The 18,740-nt window shown below is 42.0% G+C and overlaps 1 protein-coding gene across 1 annotated transcript in view; it reads left to right on the top strand.

Annotated features, from left to right (window-relative positions):
- Positions 1–18,740, top strand: part of LOC126471615 (relaxin receptor 1) — a 752,030-nt gene that overhangs the window by 679,177 nt on the left and 54,113 nt on the right. The window contains exons 18-19 of the mRNA XM_050099855.1: positions 5,343–5,472; positions 8,167–8,360. Coding sequence (XP_049955812.1) covers positions 5,343–5,472; positions 8,167–8,360 — 324 coding nt within the window. The remainder of the gene's footprint in view (positions 1–5,342; positions 5,473–8,166; positions 8,361–18,740) is intronic.

The following is an 18,740-nucleotide window of genomic DNA, read 5'->3' as shown; positions in this document are numbered from 1 at the left end:
AGATGTCAAGTCCCATAGTGCTCAGAGCCATTTGAACCATTTTTTTTTACAACGGTCTCGCTGTTTCTGAATTACGTTAGACACGTCCGTATCACGCTTATGTGTCGATTTCTAGTGTAAAAATGACAAATTTTCAAATTTAGCGCCCAAGAGAATATCTGTAGTTATCTGAGAAAACTGGAATTGTTCATAAACAGCATCTAGCTTAATGTTAAAGTGATGCTGGCGGAATATGGAGTGACTAGGTGCGTAAATTCGTTATTTGAAATGAAACTTCGTCTCGAAGGAGAATGAAAAGAGAGAAAAAGAGAGAGAGAGAGAGAGACGGTTGAATGAAGTCATGGAGAGGTGGGAAAAGGCTAAGGTGAAGCGGGAATTATTCTCTTTTGATGAGCCTGAAGAAATAAAGATTTTATGTCTTGGTTTGTCGGTAGTGTAACGAGAGGTTCTGGTGAATGGCTTCTTACCCCAATCACCAAACTGCCCCAATATCCTGGGTTAGATTAGGCAGCGACAACTTTTCATATAATAGAATAAAAGACCCGTATGCTTTTATCTTGCGTTGACGTCGAGGTCATTAGAAACAGTGAACTACACACATCAAAAAAAGTTTTGCATCACCTCCGTTCCGAGAGCGCCGAAACCTGTACAGAAAATTGGAATAGAGATCAATATGAACATCATTTCAGCCCTTTTTATTGCTTATGAAAACCACACATTGCATGTTGCTCCACCATACAGCGAGACCTTCAGAGGTGGTGGTTCGGATTGCTGTACACACCGGTACCTCTAGTACCCTGTAGCACATCCTCTTGCACTGATGCATGGCTGTATTCGTCGTGGCATACTATCCACAAGTTCACCAAGGCACTGTTGGTACAAATTATCCCTCTCCTCAACGGCGATACGGTGTCGATTCCTCTGAGTGGTTGATGGGTCACATCGTCCATAAACAGCCCTTTTCAGTCTGTTCCAGGCATGTTCGATAGGGTTCATGTCTGGAGAACATTCTGGCTACCCTAGCCGAGCGATGTCGTTATCCTGAAGGAAGTCATCCACAAGATGTGCACGATGGGGGCGAGAATTGTCGTCCATGAAGACGAATTCCTCGCCAATGGTTGCACTATCGCTCGGCGGATGGCATTCACGTATCGTACAACCTTTTCGGAACGTTCCATGACCACCACGGTTTACGTCGGCCCCACACAATGCCACACCATAACAGCAGGGAACCTCCACCTTGCTGCACTCGCTGGACAGTGTGTCTAAGGGGTTCAGCCTGGCGGGGTTGCCTCCAGACCGGGGTGATGCAAAACTTATTTTTGATCTGTGTATTTCGCAAACAATCACGCATTGAAGCACTTACTTAAGATTTAATTGACTGTTTAATTCTGGACGTTCCTGGTAAATTCTTGCTATGGAATGTTTCCGCTTCAGAACATTACTATGGGTTTTATCACAAACTGAAAGATGGAGGACCCGCCTCTTACACGATACGCGTATCGAAATGCAGAGCTTAAGCATGGCAGCCACTTGCTAACTAACAGTTACTGTCGGTAGTCAACACTGCCACAGAATCACCTATTGCAGCAGATTACAAATGATGCACACATTTAAGCTCTGTGTTACATTCTGCCGCAACTACATCAGCTGGAAAAACAAGCATTACCGCCTGTTCCCGAATAAAAGAAGAAAGGTCATAGTTTTTACAGGAGGCAGTAAAATGAAAACTAGATAGGTGGAAAAAAGATTAGTAAACTGTTTATTATTTCAAATGTAATCGCCATAACTGTTAGTACAACGCCTTCATGGAAAAATGTTTGCTAAAGTATGAAAAATCTTTTTTCAAGAACCTTTTAATTGCCTAAAAATGATGATTAGACTAGTTTCAGTTGGGCAACTAACCTCACTGCATGCTCGTATTAGAAGCACGTGGAACAAAAACTTGTTATTCCAGCAATAACCACATCATGTAATAACTTGCACTTGTGTCAGAGGCAGTTTCAATGTAAAAAATTTTTAGTTGCTACAGCTGAACCTACCTCTTATTTGGTTGTTGCTGTTATCACTATATTTCTCATTTAAACTGCTTCTGATACAAGTGCAAGTTACTGAATGGTATGTTTATTACTAGAATATCCAGTTTGGTTCTAGTTGCGTCTAATACGAGCCTGGTCTGATGATGTTTGGAGTGACGACTGATTCTAGTCTAGTCATCATATTTTATTTTTTATATATGTAGGCGTCGTAGACAACTAAAAGTTCGTTGAAAAAGATTTTTTACACGTTAACAAACTACGTAAGCTCGCTTTCTCCTTCCCTCAAAATGTCTGGCATTACTGAAAACGCTTGCGGCTGCCTACAGAACCATGATTGTACCCAGGAGTGCCCTTCAGCGTCAGAAGCAAACCGGCATCCATGAATGTCTTTCTTCAGGGCACCAAAATATGAAAATCGTTTGCGGAGAGATCGGGACTGTATGGAGGATGCATACAACTTCCAGTGAAACGTCTGCAGTATAGGCGAAAGAACCTTGGCAACATGTGGGCGGACATTATCCTACAAAAGAATTATGCCGTCTGTCAACATTCCTCGGCTTTTGGACTTAATGGCGGACGCCATTTTTTGCAAAGTGTCCACGTATCGCTGTGCGTTAATTGTGGCAAGGTGTTCCAGAAATTCAATTAGCAGCGCGTTGACTGACGGTATCATTCTGTTGCAGGATAATGCGCGCTCACATGTTGCTAAGATTGTATGGACTACGCTGCAGACGTTTCACTGCGAAGCGCTTACACATCGCCCATGCAGTCCTGATCCCTCTCAATGCGATTTACGTATTTTTGGAGCCCTGAAGATACGCATTCCAGGTCGTCGTTTTGCTTCGATCGAAGAGATGTTCGCCTGGGTACAATCACGGTTCCATAGGCAACCGCAAACATTTTCCATGAAGGCGCTGACCGACTTGTCTTTCAGTCGGAGAAATGTATTAACAGTTATGGTAATTACTTTTGAAATAGTAAACTGTTTACTTGATTTCTCCATATATCTCGTTTTCATTTGCTTGCCACTTATGTATCCAATCCACGGTAACGTTATTGGAACGTGGATAACAGCTCGGATAGTGCAATTCTGGAGAAGGAATTGTCACTCATTCTTGTCAAAGAGTTCATTCCAGTGTTCACCTGAACAGATTTATGGAAACAGCGGAAAGCCTAAATCAGAGCAGCAGGACGAGGCTTGATAAGACACTCATCCTGAATGTGAATCCAACGCTGCGCTGTCTTCTCGGTCGGCCGCTGCAGTTGTGTGTCACACGTAACAAAAGTTCCGCTATATAGGTCGACTTCGATGTCTTTCTGCAGGGGGCCATAGTTATGTTTACAGTATTAAAAAGATGTAGAGTAGTGGTATTACTTCTACTGACTGGTGACTACACGCTTGGATTAAAGTACTTGATATCATTGTAAAATGCAAGCTTCCAATAATTCAACACGTTTAACATTGTATACCTAAGTCACGGTTGGTTACTGACCACATCATGAAACTTGATCTGGTTGAAGAAGTACGAGCTCTGAAGTAGTATGGTGCCTTCGACAACTTCAGTCATTACCGCTGTCCTATTCCGCAGTCATATACTTCTGAATTAATCGTTATTAAGAAATTTTAATATTTAGTATTAGTTTATATAGTGTACATTGCAGTAACCATATCAATTATGATTTTTTCTTGTTTTTACTTTTGCGTACTGAATGCATATACTTTGTACGTGTTAACTGGTGATCCACACTGTTCCTGGACACATTTCTAGGAAATTACCCACCATAGTGTTGTGTCTAAGAATCCTGCATACTTAGTTCGCTAGACAAACAATTGAACAACTCGTATTAATGAGTTTTATTACAACAAGACAAATACAAAGACTTAACTTTGATCTGAGAATTCTCATAGTCCTTTACACATGATCATCCACAAATGCAATTACACAGATATGTTGCAAGCAAAGGGCGACATACAGAATAATCAATCTACTTCAGAACAAACAAACACAAGTAACACTTCTGGTCCTAGCGACCGATTCTAACAAAAGTCTGTCAACTGAACTGCAGTGACTACTGATCTCTACTTGTGCTACGTAAAGATTGCTAATGAACAGACTACGATGCGTCGGCTAACGAAGAGGCTAATGTTGAAGCTGCTATCGAAGTGGGCTGCCACCAGTCAGGCGCGGCGCTTATGTCGTCTTCACCTAGGGGCCGCTACTGTCGTGTTTTGTCCTGGAGGGCCGTCGGTCAGCATGCGATTGGCTGACCTCTTCTCACAGCCTTCTCTTCTCTGTCGTTCCCTACTGGCGTGCTAGTACTGACTTTACGCCGCAACACATAGAATGTGGTAACGACTCTTATCATAACTTATGTCTATGCTACCAGTCCACATTTGAGGAGGTAGGTATTAAGAACTGCTCCAGAAGCTTCTTCATGCCTAAATCCCTGCTTGTACCTGGTGCCAGTTTAAGAGTTAAACATCACGTGAAGAGTGAACAGCCAGAACGTAACGTGCAACAAAATGAAACTAACATCTTATTTGAGAGCGCCTACGATAACCTGATTGGTTTAGCAATTTGTATGTGATTTTTTACAACCAAAAAGAAATATCGCTACTTGAAATAAGTACAGAAAATAAAGCAAAACAATGCTGCGACAAGATCTATCACAATACAAATCCTCAATTGCATTGATTTCTTCAAAATACTTATTTCTGGAAGTAATTTCCTAAGAAAACAGCCACCTTATTCTGGAAAATAGGAAATAAATTGTCAAGACATTTATTTTAAATGTTTTAAAACATGGTTGTGAAGGCTGAAATCTTGCAACAGTAAATAAAAACTTGAGTAGCAACAGAGATTTGATTTTGTAGAAGACTTAGAAAAACATTTTGAACAGAAACAAAACCCAGTGATTAGGTTCTAAAAGTACATAATGAAAAGAGGAAATTTATTGGCATCATACAATTAAGAAAAGCTAAATTTATTGCACATGTAATTCGGTATAATGTCTCCATAAGGTGCTATAGTCACTTTTAAGAAGAATCTTGGAAGGAAAAATCCCGGGAAGAAAATCAAGGAACGGGTGTGTTATTTCCATACTTCAAAAGAGTCTATATTGGAATAAACTGAATGCTACAGATTTCAAGAGAGAGAAGTATGACTGCCATATTTTAAGTCGAATATAAATTGTTGCGTTCCTTCTATATAGCCTCATGCCAACTTACAAAACTGTATCAGATATGTATTCCTGCTGTAGACAAGTCACACTGCGCTGAAGATGTTTCTTTCACTGTTCCAGCAATACACTATCGCGGATCGACAAGATACTATGGCATAAACAGCATGTGCTTTCCTCTGCATATTGACGACCCATTCTTCCTTGGCTGGCAGTATTCTGCATTTATATTATTTGGGATCAACATGACAGGGTGAGCATCATTTCTATTCTTAACTGCTAACACAACTAAGTTATATTTTTGTGGTTGACACATACTTCCAGTGAAATCAACTTTCTTGTGGTAAATGCTGCGCGGACTCGGACTTCTTACCTAACTTCTGTCTGTGTTCACTTACAATTTCGCATTTTTTAAATTCCCAATTAGTAGTTTCACCTACAATAATTGTCAATTGTAATCATAGCTTACAACATTGTTTAATACTTTTTATTGTTTATTACTGTATTCAGTTACTATTATATTTCATTGCTTCTTCTGTTACATCTTGATTTTAGCTACTTATTTGATGAGTTTTCGTTCCAATAACAAATTTTCGAGTGTATTATTTTCATTAAATATCTGACAGTTTGTTTTTTCTCTTTTTTTATATATCATAATGCACGTAATACCTGTAATCAGCTATTAATTTTTATTGTCTTACGGTTTTATGTGTACTTACTCACCCACTAGCAATGGGTGTTAACGGAGTTGTTCTGTTTCATTACTTGGGTTCCATAGTTCGCTACAGCGAAAGAACGCACGAGGGAAAAAATATCTTTCTCATTTTCGTCAAAATACATTGACCCGAGAAAGTAATGAATGAACTAAATTGCTTCTTGAATTATCCAAAGATATTCCGTTAGTATTATTTTAAAATGTTAGATATAATGATGATTCGTTTATATTACTTATTTATCTTACGACAGCTACAGCAAGATTACGAAATAAATAATATATATACCAAGAATAATCCATATGTTTACATATAAATTTAAAATCTGATTAATAAATCTCTCATGTGGCACCAGAACATCCACAGGAGCACCAGTGCACTTTGGTTTTTCTTACCACAGTCGCACTTTACCGACGATAGTACACAAATTACGAATCATGTCATCACATTTCCTGTTTCCATCTGTTTCCGTGTTTAGCTGCCCGTGAGAGCGTCAGTGATACTGTTTGTTAGAGGTCAACCGACGTAGCAAGGTATGGGATGAGCTGTATTAGATTCAAATACAAATTTAGTTGTCGAAGTATCAACACAAAATGTCTACGACGTACATGTCTATGTTTATTCTTTTAAGGTGTGATGCTGCTGCTGTTGACCACTCTTAAGTACTAAGCCAACATCAGAAGCAGTTACTTGTTTATTAATGAATAACGCCAAATGGATCAGCACTGGTAGCCTATAAATGCACTGATAGTGTTTCAACTGCACCTAAAGTATATTATTACCATTACCATCTTTACTTACGAGAATAGCATGTTGAATCCTACCTACTGTTTCATCTCATTTTACCTCTTCTGCTATAACTGTAAGAATATCTCTATGAATCACAAAGAAAGGTCAAAATTGCATCCACGATGTACAGTGGCCTGTGTCACAAATCCAGAAGTTGGTTTACAAGCAGCCGATACGAATGTGTGAAATATCGGAAGACCAGGAAGCATAGGCAGAAAAAGTAGAGGGTTATTAATAAGTACACCAATTATCTGTCTCGCAGAGCTTTTTCATTCTTGCATTATGAAGACGATAAATCTATACATTCTGCTGAACTTCCGTCAACCTCGCCTGACGTTTAATAGAAGTGCTGCCAAAATCGTGACGTTGAGGACGTTAGTTGCTTCTCTGTAGTTGAGATTTCCGCAGTTTGTTACCAAAGATACTGCTTATGGAAAGTGGGGATTTTACCTGTTGGAATGTCTTCCTGCAACCCTCTAACAGTTAACCCTGCCTAGCACAAATTACAACGGAAGTATGAATGCCTAACTAATCTGTCAGTTGGGTCATACACATCAGTAATCTGCTGAAGACCAGTTTTCATTTGTAATAGAAATCTTAAGACACGTATTGACAATCATAATTTAGAGAAAAAATTTTCTTATAATGGTTGACACAATAATTTTAGGAAACTATACGCCATTAAGTTGTAAAAGATTGGTGTTGATTTGATAAGCTGGCACGTTCAAGAACATTGTACTTCTGGAGTTGCAGACTGATGAATGTGTCACTAAACAAGCATCAGATTAGTGTGTTACATTGTAGGTTAGTAGTGATGCCGTCACTGTGCGTTGTTCATGTATTTGTGATGTTTTAGGTAAGTGATGATGGCAGTGATGCACACACTTAAGTTCCTGACAAACAAGCATCTTTTCTTGCTGGTTAGCACTAGTGGTACTACACAAAACCTCATTTATAATGATGTAATACAATAAAAATGTAGTGAGTCAGGCTGAATCTGACAGTGGTACTGTACATGGACATGTTTGCGAGGTTTGTTGTGCTATATTCTAGATAAATGGTTATATGGAAGTGTTCATGAGCATTGTATGTGTTGTGTTCTAGACTGTGGTGTGGGGGGGGGGGGAGGAAGTGAGGGGAAGAGATGGTGCTCTACATGGATAAGTTCGTGAGCATTATATGTATGTTATGTTCTGGACAGGTGGTGATTGTGGCACGGTACACAGGTATGGTCGTGAACATCATGTGTAATGTGTTCCAGACCAGTGTTGATGGCAATGCTGTACACAAACATGTTCGTAAGCATCGTACATTTTATGTTCCAGACAGGTGGCACTGTACATGAGCATGATTGTGACCATTGTTTGTGTTATGTTGTGCTGTAGATGGCTGTGACGGCGCTCTACACGAGCATATTCGTGAGAACTGAGTTTGTTATGTTGTAGGTTGGTGGTGATGGCAGCGCTTTACACAGGCATGTTCATAAGCATCGTACGAACGCGCCATGCAACGCCCGTCTCGATGCAGGGTGAGCTGGAGTTTGCAGCTCGCTTCTTCTTCATTGTGCTCACTGACGCCGCCTGCTGGGCGCCACTCATCACTTTCCGAGCCCTCGCCATGTTCAGCTTCCACATTCCCAGTTAGTACTCACTACGTCTGTCTTAAAAAAAAACTTCAAGCAAATTGATGCACAGAATTCCAAGTAATTCCGCGCTAGCATGAAGCCACAGCCAACCACATACACAAAACTTTGGTGTCAATAAATTTGTTATTGTTTAATAGTAAGTAAAAATATTGTTCCACTTTACTAAGTAATTCTTCAACGAGCACAATTTTACTTTCCTACTGTTACACTTTAGTATAATGAAAAACCCCGAAGACATAAATGTGAAGGCCCTACACGAGAAGCTGCCTTTCGAATGATAGCCTCAATTCCTTACTCACTCTCTTCTGGAATCATGTAGAGCCGAGGTGACAATGATATACAGATGTTTGTGAAAAATTAACTCACCATGAAACATACATCAGAAATAAATTAAGACTAGTCCACAATGAATCTATAGTTATTCCAAAAAATGTTTAAGTATATCGAACAATAAAATTTACTTTCCCAGAATCAGTAGTTGGAGGTCTAAACATGTGTCAGGAATGACGTGTTCACAGTTTGTTTTCCTAAGGAATACATTCCAAACACCATTTCTTAAAGTCTGAAATTCAGCTGTATTGTTTGCTGAATGAACGTCAGGAGAACACTGTAAACGGAGGAAATTTTAGATACATAAAGCAGGCAACGGGTAGAATTCATGAACAGTCCGGTAGATACAGAACAGGCCAAAGTGGAGTTCAGCAAAGAGCAAGGTGGTGATAGGTACGATTTCAGGCAAGAAGCATAATATCGGCACGAAAATCAAACCAAACAAACACCAACATACAACAGAGGATGCATGTATGAGCCCCATGAGTCCATGAGCCTTACTAGCTTCCAAAGGCCCCAGCCGTAGCGGGCAATGGAAGAGGAGTGTGTCGACGCCGTCATCGTCGCTCCTTAGCCGAATCACTTCCTGAATTCGGTAATTTTATTACGAGATTGCCCCGTCGGCGACATGTAACCGCACTGTTGGTCTGATAATATACATTCTGGCGATCACCGTCTATATTCAGTGTCGCGGTATTTGTCTGTAAAAACCACTTCATTTGGAGGTAATGCCATACCTCGATTTATAAAGCTAGTACAGCTTTTAACATTGATACTTATATACACCTGTAGAGCCAAGACCGCTTGTGACAGTAACATACAGAAGTTGTTGCGATCGTGTTTTCTAACATCTGGCGGTCTGTAAGAAGATTAGGCCTCTCTTTCTAAGACACAGTGGCTCCACTCGCAGGAAAAACTTATGAGACATGTCCATCCATCGTTGATTTTCGGTCAGTATTATTTCGTATCGCTAGCAAGTAGTATTATACTTAGTAGTAGGGGATGCATGATAGGTTCGCCTTGAGCATCAGGCTTGTAAAGTATGTATTTGAGTTCTGACATGTGCAAAGCAAATGATTATGTCCAGTCGTAAGGAAGGTATGGATTTGACGTGGAATACTGTGACAGCAAAGGGAAGGGTATGTCAAGTCATAAGAATGGTACAGATATTTCTATTTCCAGAGCTACAGCCGTCATCAGCATGGTGTATTTCCGATACTTCGCTCGTTGTCGAATGTCGTTCAACTGAGACCGAGATCGTAGCATTTAATTGTAAGTATAGCGATCAAATATGTATGTGGCCGATTTCGTAGGACGATCCTGTCTTTACATGATTGTCGCGGCGTTGGCGGTAGCCTGTGGCGGGAGTGATTCAGGTTTCCCGCTAACGACAGGCGCCGTCCAAATGAATATGCCTGTTGGCATGCAGTAATGTAGTTGACTTAACCATGTCGTCCTCTAGACGGCCAAATAGCGGACTGATACTTAGTATGTGTTGGACAGGTTTCGTGATCATGTGGAAATTTGAGAAAATTCAATATCGACATGTGTTTGCGCTGGGCCATTATTCCCTCCCATGTAAATTGTCCGATTGACTGCTTCTTCACATTTCCCGCCTTCATTCTATTGAAAGAAGATTGTGGTGCATGTTGAGTGCATCTAGCAGCTGAACACCTTAGTTGACTTTGTAAATTATAAGGATGATTTAGAATCTGTTATATCATCGACATCGGTATTCACGAGTGGAAATATCAGTTTCCTCTACTGTTTTCGAGTTTTCACGTATAGGTCTTTGCAGACGGGATAAGTTTCTAGTTACTCTATGGTTTACAGAACCCTACAACTCGCTAAAGTTTAGGGTTTATAGAGAAATAATTCCCTGTCAATATCTTCGGAATTATGTTGCGTGAGCGATACTGCTATGCAAGCGATATTGCTATGTGCTTGATATCAAGAAGTATCATGTGAATAGTATAATATTCTGGTTCAAATGGCTCTGAACAATATGGGACTTAAAATCGGAGGTTATCAGTCCCCTAGAACTTAGAACTACTTAAACCTAACTAACCTAAGGACATCACACACATCCATGCCCGAGGCTGGATTCGAACCTGCGACAGTAGCGGTCGCACAGTTCCAGACTGAAACGCCTAGAACTGCTCAGCCACACCGGCTGGCTAATATTCTGGCAAACCATGTGAAAATACATGTGTTCTTGTAATCCTAGAATCTGGAGATGGGTGAAGAAGGTAAACAAGCAAGCAAATAGGTCAGAGCCAGAAACAGTGACGCCTTTGTGTCGAGGGGAACCGACCCCGACTTTGTACAACAGTTCTGAGAGTGACTTCAGTCCACTGAGGGCGGTCTGGTCACACATTGGGAGTGGATGACTGCCTGACCTCGCAGGAAATATCTAGAGCAGTGAGGAGTATACCTACGGTGAATGTGCTTATACTGTCTGTCTTCGTGGTATATGTACAAGTGTCTGGCAGTCGATAGCTATATGCGTGATGCAAAAGGGCCGATTTTGTATGGCGCAGGATAAGTATTGTATGTTTACTACATCGACACGGTACACAGTGATATATTGTCGAGTTGGAGATCGGTTTCACGCCCTAATAGTCAGGTTTCCGTCCTCAATGGCAGAGCAGTGTAATTGAGTAAGAGTGTTTCCTTCTTTGACGATCTGTAGGTCACTTTGCAAGGTTTAATTGTCGGTGCAATATGGCAATCTGTACAAAATAGTTTTTTGCCACTGAAAGTCTTGTCTACAGAAATAAAAAGAAGGTGGACAGTGCTTACCCACCGGCGGCATCAGTAATTTGGCGGGTAAATTCAGTAGGAGCCAATGATAATGCTCAATTCATTCACAAGATATACTTTGTGCTGGGACATAGGAGTCTCTACGTAGTGGTGAGAACGTTTGCATTTTGGAGATGTTTGTTGAAACCAGGACTTAACGATTTCCAGGAAGGGTGACACATGATGAATGGGGTGCCATGTTAGGACCGTCAGGAGGAATTCATTCGGCGTTATCCTGCACTACTTTCGTAAACAGGTTCTGTTAGGACAAGAATTTGCATGCAGACAAGCTGAGACATCATGAAAGCTCCTACAAAAGCGAGCATTAACTATTTCTGTGAGTCTTTACAATTTTCGAGAGGTCGACTTGTTTCTTATTTACATAGCCATGTGACGTCTGTACAACACTAAGAAACTTTTAGATGGTGGGTGGTCACGCAAACATTTCACAGCGTTGCATCAGCCACACTGGGTAGTTAAACATGCGTGCATGGCTAGATGCATCTCGCATGTCCCATTAGGATCGCTATTCAAAATGCTCAAATATTCAAATGTGTGTGAATTACTAAGGGACGAAACCGCTGAAGTCATCTGTCCCTACACTTACACGTTACTTGAACTACCTTTAACTAACTTACACTAAGAACAACACACTCACACATGCCTGAGGGAGGACTCGAACCTCCGGCGGGAGGGGCGGCACAATCCTTGATATGGTGCCTCAAACTGTGCAGCCACTCCAAGCAGCCCCTGTGCTATTCTCGGAACGATTGGAACAGATTTATGTAGGGTGGCCTGTGACATCAGCACCCACAGTTAGAGAGGTATCGCCCCAGCAATGGTAAACACATATGCATGGCCCAGAGGGTGACTTTGCTCTTATTTGCATAGACATGTGACGTCAGTATAACACTCGAAGAAATGTAACTGTTGATGCAATTTTCACCTGCTGGCTGCCGTCGACAGCGGCATGACAGCAATAGCTCTTGCAACTGTATTCGTCTGTCCATTGGTGGCTCGTGGCTTCAGCACATGCACATTTTGGAACAGTTCGCTGAGGGTGATCTGCTATGCAAACATCTCGCTGGACCATAGGTAGAAAGGACGTGTCATTGCACTAGAAATGGTGCCTAGGTAGATACATGTTTCGAAAGGAATTTCTCAGGTGTCAAGTATGAAGGGGATGCCGCCGCCACGTGCTCGCAGGACCTGAACTGACGCCTCCACGTGGTTCGGCAGCTGATGCCACGTCGCCATTTCGCGTGGGCTGATGGTGCACCCCAACTCCTGGGGCATGTGCGGAGTTGGCGGCTTAGGTGTCGGGCATCGGGTGGCAGGATGTGTTTTTTATTAGCAATCTTTTGTTTAAACTATATTCCATCGATTTCACCAACAAAAAGCATGCTGCAAATTTAAAAAAAAGCACATACATGTGAAGAATATCGATTTAATTAATTTGCATAAATTTTGTTTATCAACGTAGTGTTAGCAGTACAATTGTTAAAGAGAGGGTTTGTGTGAGTGGATAACATGTAGCAGAGCAGCACATTAAATGCAAAACACTATGTTAATTTGCATAATTTTTATGTAAAATGCAGTACAATAGTTTAGAGGGATGCGTGACAAAGAAGAATGCGCCAGAAATGGCGTTCAAAAGCATGTGAAATTCGAAGAGTGTACCAGAAAATGGTGAGAGTACTTAACTAATTACTTAATTTGGTATCAAAGGCCATACAATAGTTTAAGGTAATGGGAGTGACATGGAAAACCACTTAACAGAACAATAGGTTAAGTGCCAACAACGGGCCGAAAATTTGGTTAAGACACCCAGAGCGCAGTGCCGAAAATTAGGTTATGCAACATGTTTGCCCATGTTTCTTACAAGACCTACATCTTTCCAAACAGCTAAGAACGATGAGCAAGAGATTTCCAACCCCTGAAAACTGAATGTCTTATAAATAAACAACGTTCCCTAGAACATCCTGTTTCGAGATCCTTCCTCTCCATCACAGAGCTACCAGTTTCCATATATTCTATAGATTGCCTTCAATCCCCTAACATGCCACACATTGTCTAAATTGATTAAACAATATTCCATACACTGCAATCGAATTCCCTCCAAGTGACCGATCAACTGAGTCTTCCACCCCTCACCCCCAATTTCTGGGAGGCATGGTGGGAATGGAGAGGGGCTTACCAGAGGGAGATAGGTTAGTTAATTGATTAATTTAATTAGGTAGTCAATGAAATTGATAAGAGTGAAAGGGGCTATTCCAATAACTCAGACCTGAAAGTGTACTTGTGGCAGTGATGGGGAAGGGGTGGGTTGTAGGTTTCCTGCGGGGGGAGGCGAGTTGGAGGGGAGGGGGAACAGGTTAAAGACCTGTCAATCAAAAGGAAGGATCCTTTTAGCAGAACAATAGGTTAAGTACCTGTCAATCAAATGAGAACAACATATTTGCCCCTGAGTGCATATTTCCCCTGATGTGGACAACCTGCCCTAACAAAATGCATCGGAACCTAGTTTGCCCTTCTACTAATGCAACATATGCTAATCATGACTTCGTCACTGGATCCAGAGCATACAGCAAGGGTAAAAAAAACTTAATTCCTTATAGTAGCATGTGTATCTGCGTTGACTTGCTGGAATACATCTCTATGAATGTAATGTATAGGTGGCCCACCTTTTGTCCACCAACTCTTCTTTTCAGAAAGGCGGCAGTGTGTTGGCAGAAGAAAAACTGATATTGTTTTATCATTTTCTAAGCTGAGTACAGTTTAAATTACACTTTTTGTCGAAGTGACTGGTCCTTTCCGAGCTAGATCATCTTCAGATCCAAAGTTGCCTGTCACTGGCATCGGCTAGTGGGCAACTTCAAAATGACTGTATTTGTACTGCGTCGATACAAGCAGATAATAAAACAGACAATAAGAGAAACAAACCGTCAATTACGATGCTTTCTCAATAGTATTGAATAGTGTTTAACGTCACTGCGAGTTCATTTATTTGTTGTGTAGAAGATAGTTATCCCAAAGATAGCCTTGCATTAGGACCATTAATGGAGGCACTGATGAGGTAGATATAGCAAAACAATGAAGACCGGTTGTTTCCAGACACCAAACAGTTTGGTCTTTTGTTGAAGTCATGACGAGATTATATGTATTCGAAGTAGTGAGTGGCGTGTAAGCAAAGAACATGAGGCATGTCCTAACACGACGTTTGTTGGGTTCCTCTAAGTTAACTAACTATGCACATGAGGCGCTGTATCAAACATATATTCTGATAATATCGTTCATGGCCTCCCAGAATCATTCAGCATTTTTACTGCCTGAGCTGTTTCAAAATAGGTGCTGACGGATTGAATAAATGAAAATTTCACTTCCTGTGGAAATGTGCTCACAAATTTTCAAGGGGGAAGTTTTCTGCACGAATTGATATTAATCATTTGAACAGTCCGTAGTTTTTTTCCACACTGTGTAGCCATTTTTCACTTTTATTTAACATAGTAATGCTGAATAGAAAGATTAAATATTAACTGCTAAGAAACGCAATACACTCCTGGAAATGGAAAAAAGAACACGTTGACACCGGTGTGTCAGACCCACCATACTTGCTCCGGACACTGCGAGAGGGCTGTGCAAGCAATGATCACACGCACGGCACAGCGGACACACCAGGAACCGCGGTGTTGGCCGTCGAATGGCGCTAGCTGCGCAGCATTTGTGCACCGCCGCCGTCAGTGTCAGCCAGTTTGCCGTGGCATACGGAGCTCCATCGCAGTCTTTAACACTGGTAGCATGCCGCGACAGCGTGGACGTGAACCGTATGTGCAGTTGACGGACTTTGAGCGAGGGCGTATAGTGGGCATGCGGGAGGCCGGGTGGACGTACCGCCGAATTGCTCAACACGTGGGGCGTGAGGTCTCCACAGTACATCGATGTTGTCGCCAGTGGTCGGCGGAAGGTGCACGTGCCCGTCGACCTGGGACCGGACCGCAGCGACGCACGGATGCACGCCAAGACCGTAGGATCCTACACAGTGCCGTAGGGGACCGCACCGCCACTTCCCAGCAAATTAGGGACACTGTTGCTCCTGGGGTATCGGCGAGGACCATTCGCAACCGTCTCCATGAAGCTGGGCTACGGTCCCGCACACCGTTAAGCCGTCTTCCGCTCACGCCCCAACATCGTGCAGCCCGCCTCCAGTGGTGTCGCGACAGGCGTGAATGGAGGGACGAATGGAGACGTGTCGTCTTCAGCGATGAGAGTCGCTTCTGCCTTGGTGCCAATGATGGTCGTATGCGTGTTTGGCGCCGTGCAGGTGAGCGCCACAATCAGGACTGCATACGACCGAGGTACACAGGGCCAACACCCGGCATCATGGTGTGGGGTGCGATCTCCTACACTGGCCGTACACCACTGGTGATCGGTACATCCAAACCGTCATCGAACCCATCGTTCTACCATTCCTAGACCGGCAAGGGAACTTGCTGTTCCAATAGGACAATGCACGTCCGCATGTATCCCGTGCCACCCAACGTGCTCTAGAAGGTGTAAGTCAACTACCCTGGCCATCAAGATATCCGGATCTGTCCCCCATTGAGCATGTTTGGGACTGGATGAAGCGTCGTCTCACGCGGTCTGCACGTCCAGCACGAACGCTGGTCCAACTGAGGCGCCAGGTGGAAATGGCATGGCAAGCCGTTCCACAGGACTACATCCAGCATCTCTACGATCGTCTCCATGGGAGAATAGCAGCCTGCATTGCTGCGAAAGGTGGATATACACTGTACTAGTGCCGACATTGTGCATGCTCTGTTGCCTGTGTCTATGTGCCTGTGGTTCTGTCAGTGTGATCATGTGATGTATCTGACCCCAGGAATGTGTCAATAAAGTTTCCCCTTCCTGGGACAATGAATTCACGGTGTTCTTATTTCAATTTCCAGGAGTGTAGATTCTCATCACGGGCAGAGTTTCGAACTGTCTGTTTTAAGTGTGTTTTTGATAAAGCGTTTGTAACAGTTTCACAGAAAGCTTTTAGTTGTGCGCCATTCACCAATTTTTAATTTATCCATCTTAACTAAAGTATGTACAGGATGTGCCACTTTGGCGACCAAAATTAACAATTTCATTACAGATGGCTCTTAGTGCCCAAACTGGTGTTTGACAGTGAGACTCTATCACCAGCTCGCTTCAAGCTAGTAATAGACAAAAAGGGACTCAAGATTAAAAACTAAAGTTTATTTCCTTACACTAATGACATTTGTTTGAGGAGACAATAGAAGATAAAATTACTCTCACACAGAAATCAACCGAAATAGTCAGAGGAACTGGTTTGTAATTAAATGTCAACAAAACAAAATATTTTGTGCTCAGCCATACTCCCTCAGTTAATGATAACTATCAAATCCAAAATTAAATGTTTGGACAAGTAAATGACTTTAAATTTCAGGAACCTTTTTGAATACAGCAAACAATTTAAAAGATGAAACTAAAATTATAAAACAAAATGTGTTATGCTTTCTCAGACATCTTAAGCAGCAGAATTATCTCTAAAAATATCCATCTGTAAGACTGTCTTTTCACAGAAAATCTTACTAATATCAATTTCTGGTTTTAGCCAATATTCCATACTAAGTATTATGTTATCTTCAGAGCACCTCTATCTTGTTCAAAACGCTAACTATTTTTGTGACTGTCTCAGCATTTCATCACTAATGACTCAAACTTCTCGTCTGTTGTCAGCGTTTCGTGTGGCCTGGCATAAATATTTTGGAACTGTGTGCCTCAGTTATTATCCTCATTAGACGTAGGGACGTCTAATCTAAAAATATCCTTTCATGTATTTCGCACACAGTCAGCTCAACATCCGGTGTGTAATGCATCCTTGAAACGTTTATAGAGGGACTCTACAGCTTTAAGCCTTATGATTGATCTCCAGGAAGTATTTGTCTAGGTTGTCACAGAACTGCCGACGTCCCTCGTACAAACCGAGTGTCGTGTCGTGATCGGTAAGTCGCTGGTTTAGTATTCTGAAAGAAAAATCACAAATTCTCGTCAAGCCAGAGGAAGGGCTCGGCCTTCGTCTGGAATGACATCGTCATAGATCGGACGTTGTATCACTATTTTCCTCCTTTTTTCTGTTTGACGCCTGCCATTCGCTAAAACACTCAGATTCACTGAGTTCTGGGAACAATGCTGCATAGCATGAGCGTCGGTTAAAACAGCACGAACAAGACTGGCTGTTATAATCTTCTCAATGACACATCGAAAAGGTTCCAAACGACAGGAAACAGACATCATTTGCGAGAACGAGGGCCACAAACTGTAACTGGTTTTTCCCTGTGCTTTGAACTGCTGTTGGGATTGTCTGTTTATCATGTTGAATGCGTCCTCCTGGCTTACACACAGACTGCACATGACTTTCCTTTCCATTACTTCCCAAGGGGCACCATTTTCTCCCTACGTTCGAATTACCACTTTTGCTTCAGTTTTTCCATTATAAATAATACTGAAAACTCTTCAGTAACAGAAGTTTGTCGAACTGACAGCAAAACTGAGCCTTCATAAGAACAGCACTTCCTACTTATTAGTAAGGCCGATTCGATTAGCTCCCCACGCTCTGCAGTTATAACCGAGTGAGGTGGCGCACTGGCCAAGCTACAGGACATATATTTTGTACTAGTGGGCACAAATCCCTATCTGACTCTTAAAATTTAGGATTTCCGCATTCCCCATAGATCAATTAAGGTGAATATCGAGACGGTTTCTTTGAAGAGTACACAACCGTTTCCCTTCACCATGTCTGTCCTATGCAACTTGCGCTCTCTCTGTAAAGACATCATCTTAGCCATAATTTTAAACTGAAACTTTTTTGTCGATGGCGACGCAAACCTTATTTCAAAATTTGACTCCAGCAGGTTCAAGGTGACCCGTGTACATAAGCGAAGATCGTTGTCTAGCTAACTATGAGCACTGTCAAACAGGAAACAAATAAAAAGCTGTAGCCACAGTCGCAGATGAGCGAACGAGTCAACTTTCATCCAAAGCGTATTTGAAGCTACGGCTTTGGCTAAATTCCCAGTGATTGTAGCCTAAGTTGTGTAATAATGGTTTATGGCTCCGTATCTTCCCAACCACATCTACTTCTTCGTTCACTCTAATGTCTGAAAGAGATGTTAAATCCATTGGCATTCTAACCAAACCACAAGGGTGTAAGTGGTGCTATGCCGGGGCGAAGGA

This window comes from Schistocerca serialis, chromosome 3 (genome assembly GCF_023864345.2).
Source record: "Schistocerca serialis cubense isolate TAMUIC-IGC-003099 chromosome 3, iqSchSeri2.2, whole genome shotgun sequence".
NCBI classification, from domain to species: Eukaryota; Metazoa; Arthropoda; class Insecta; order Orthoptera; family Acrididae; genus Schistocerca; species Schistocerca serialis.
This window is presented reverse-complemented; position numbering and strand designations above follow the sequence as displayed.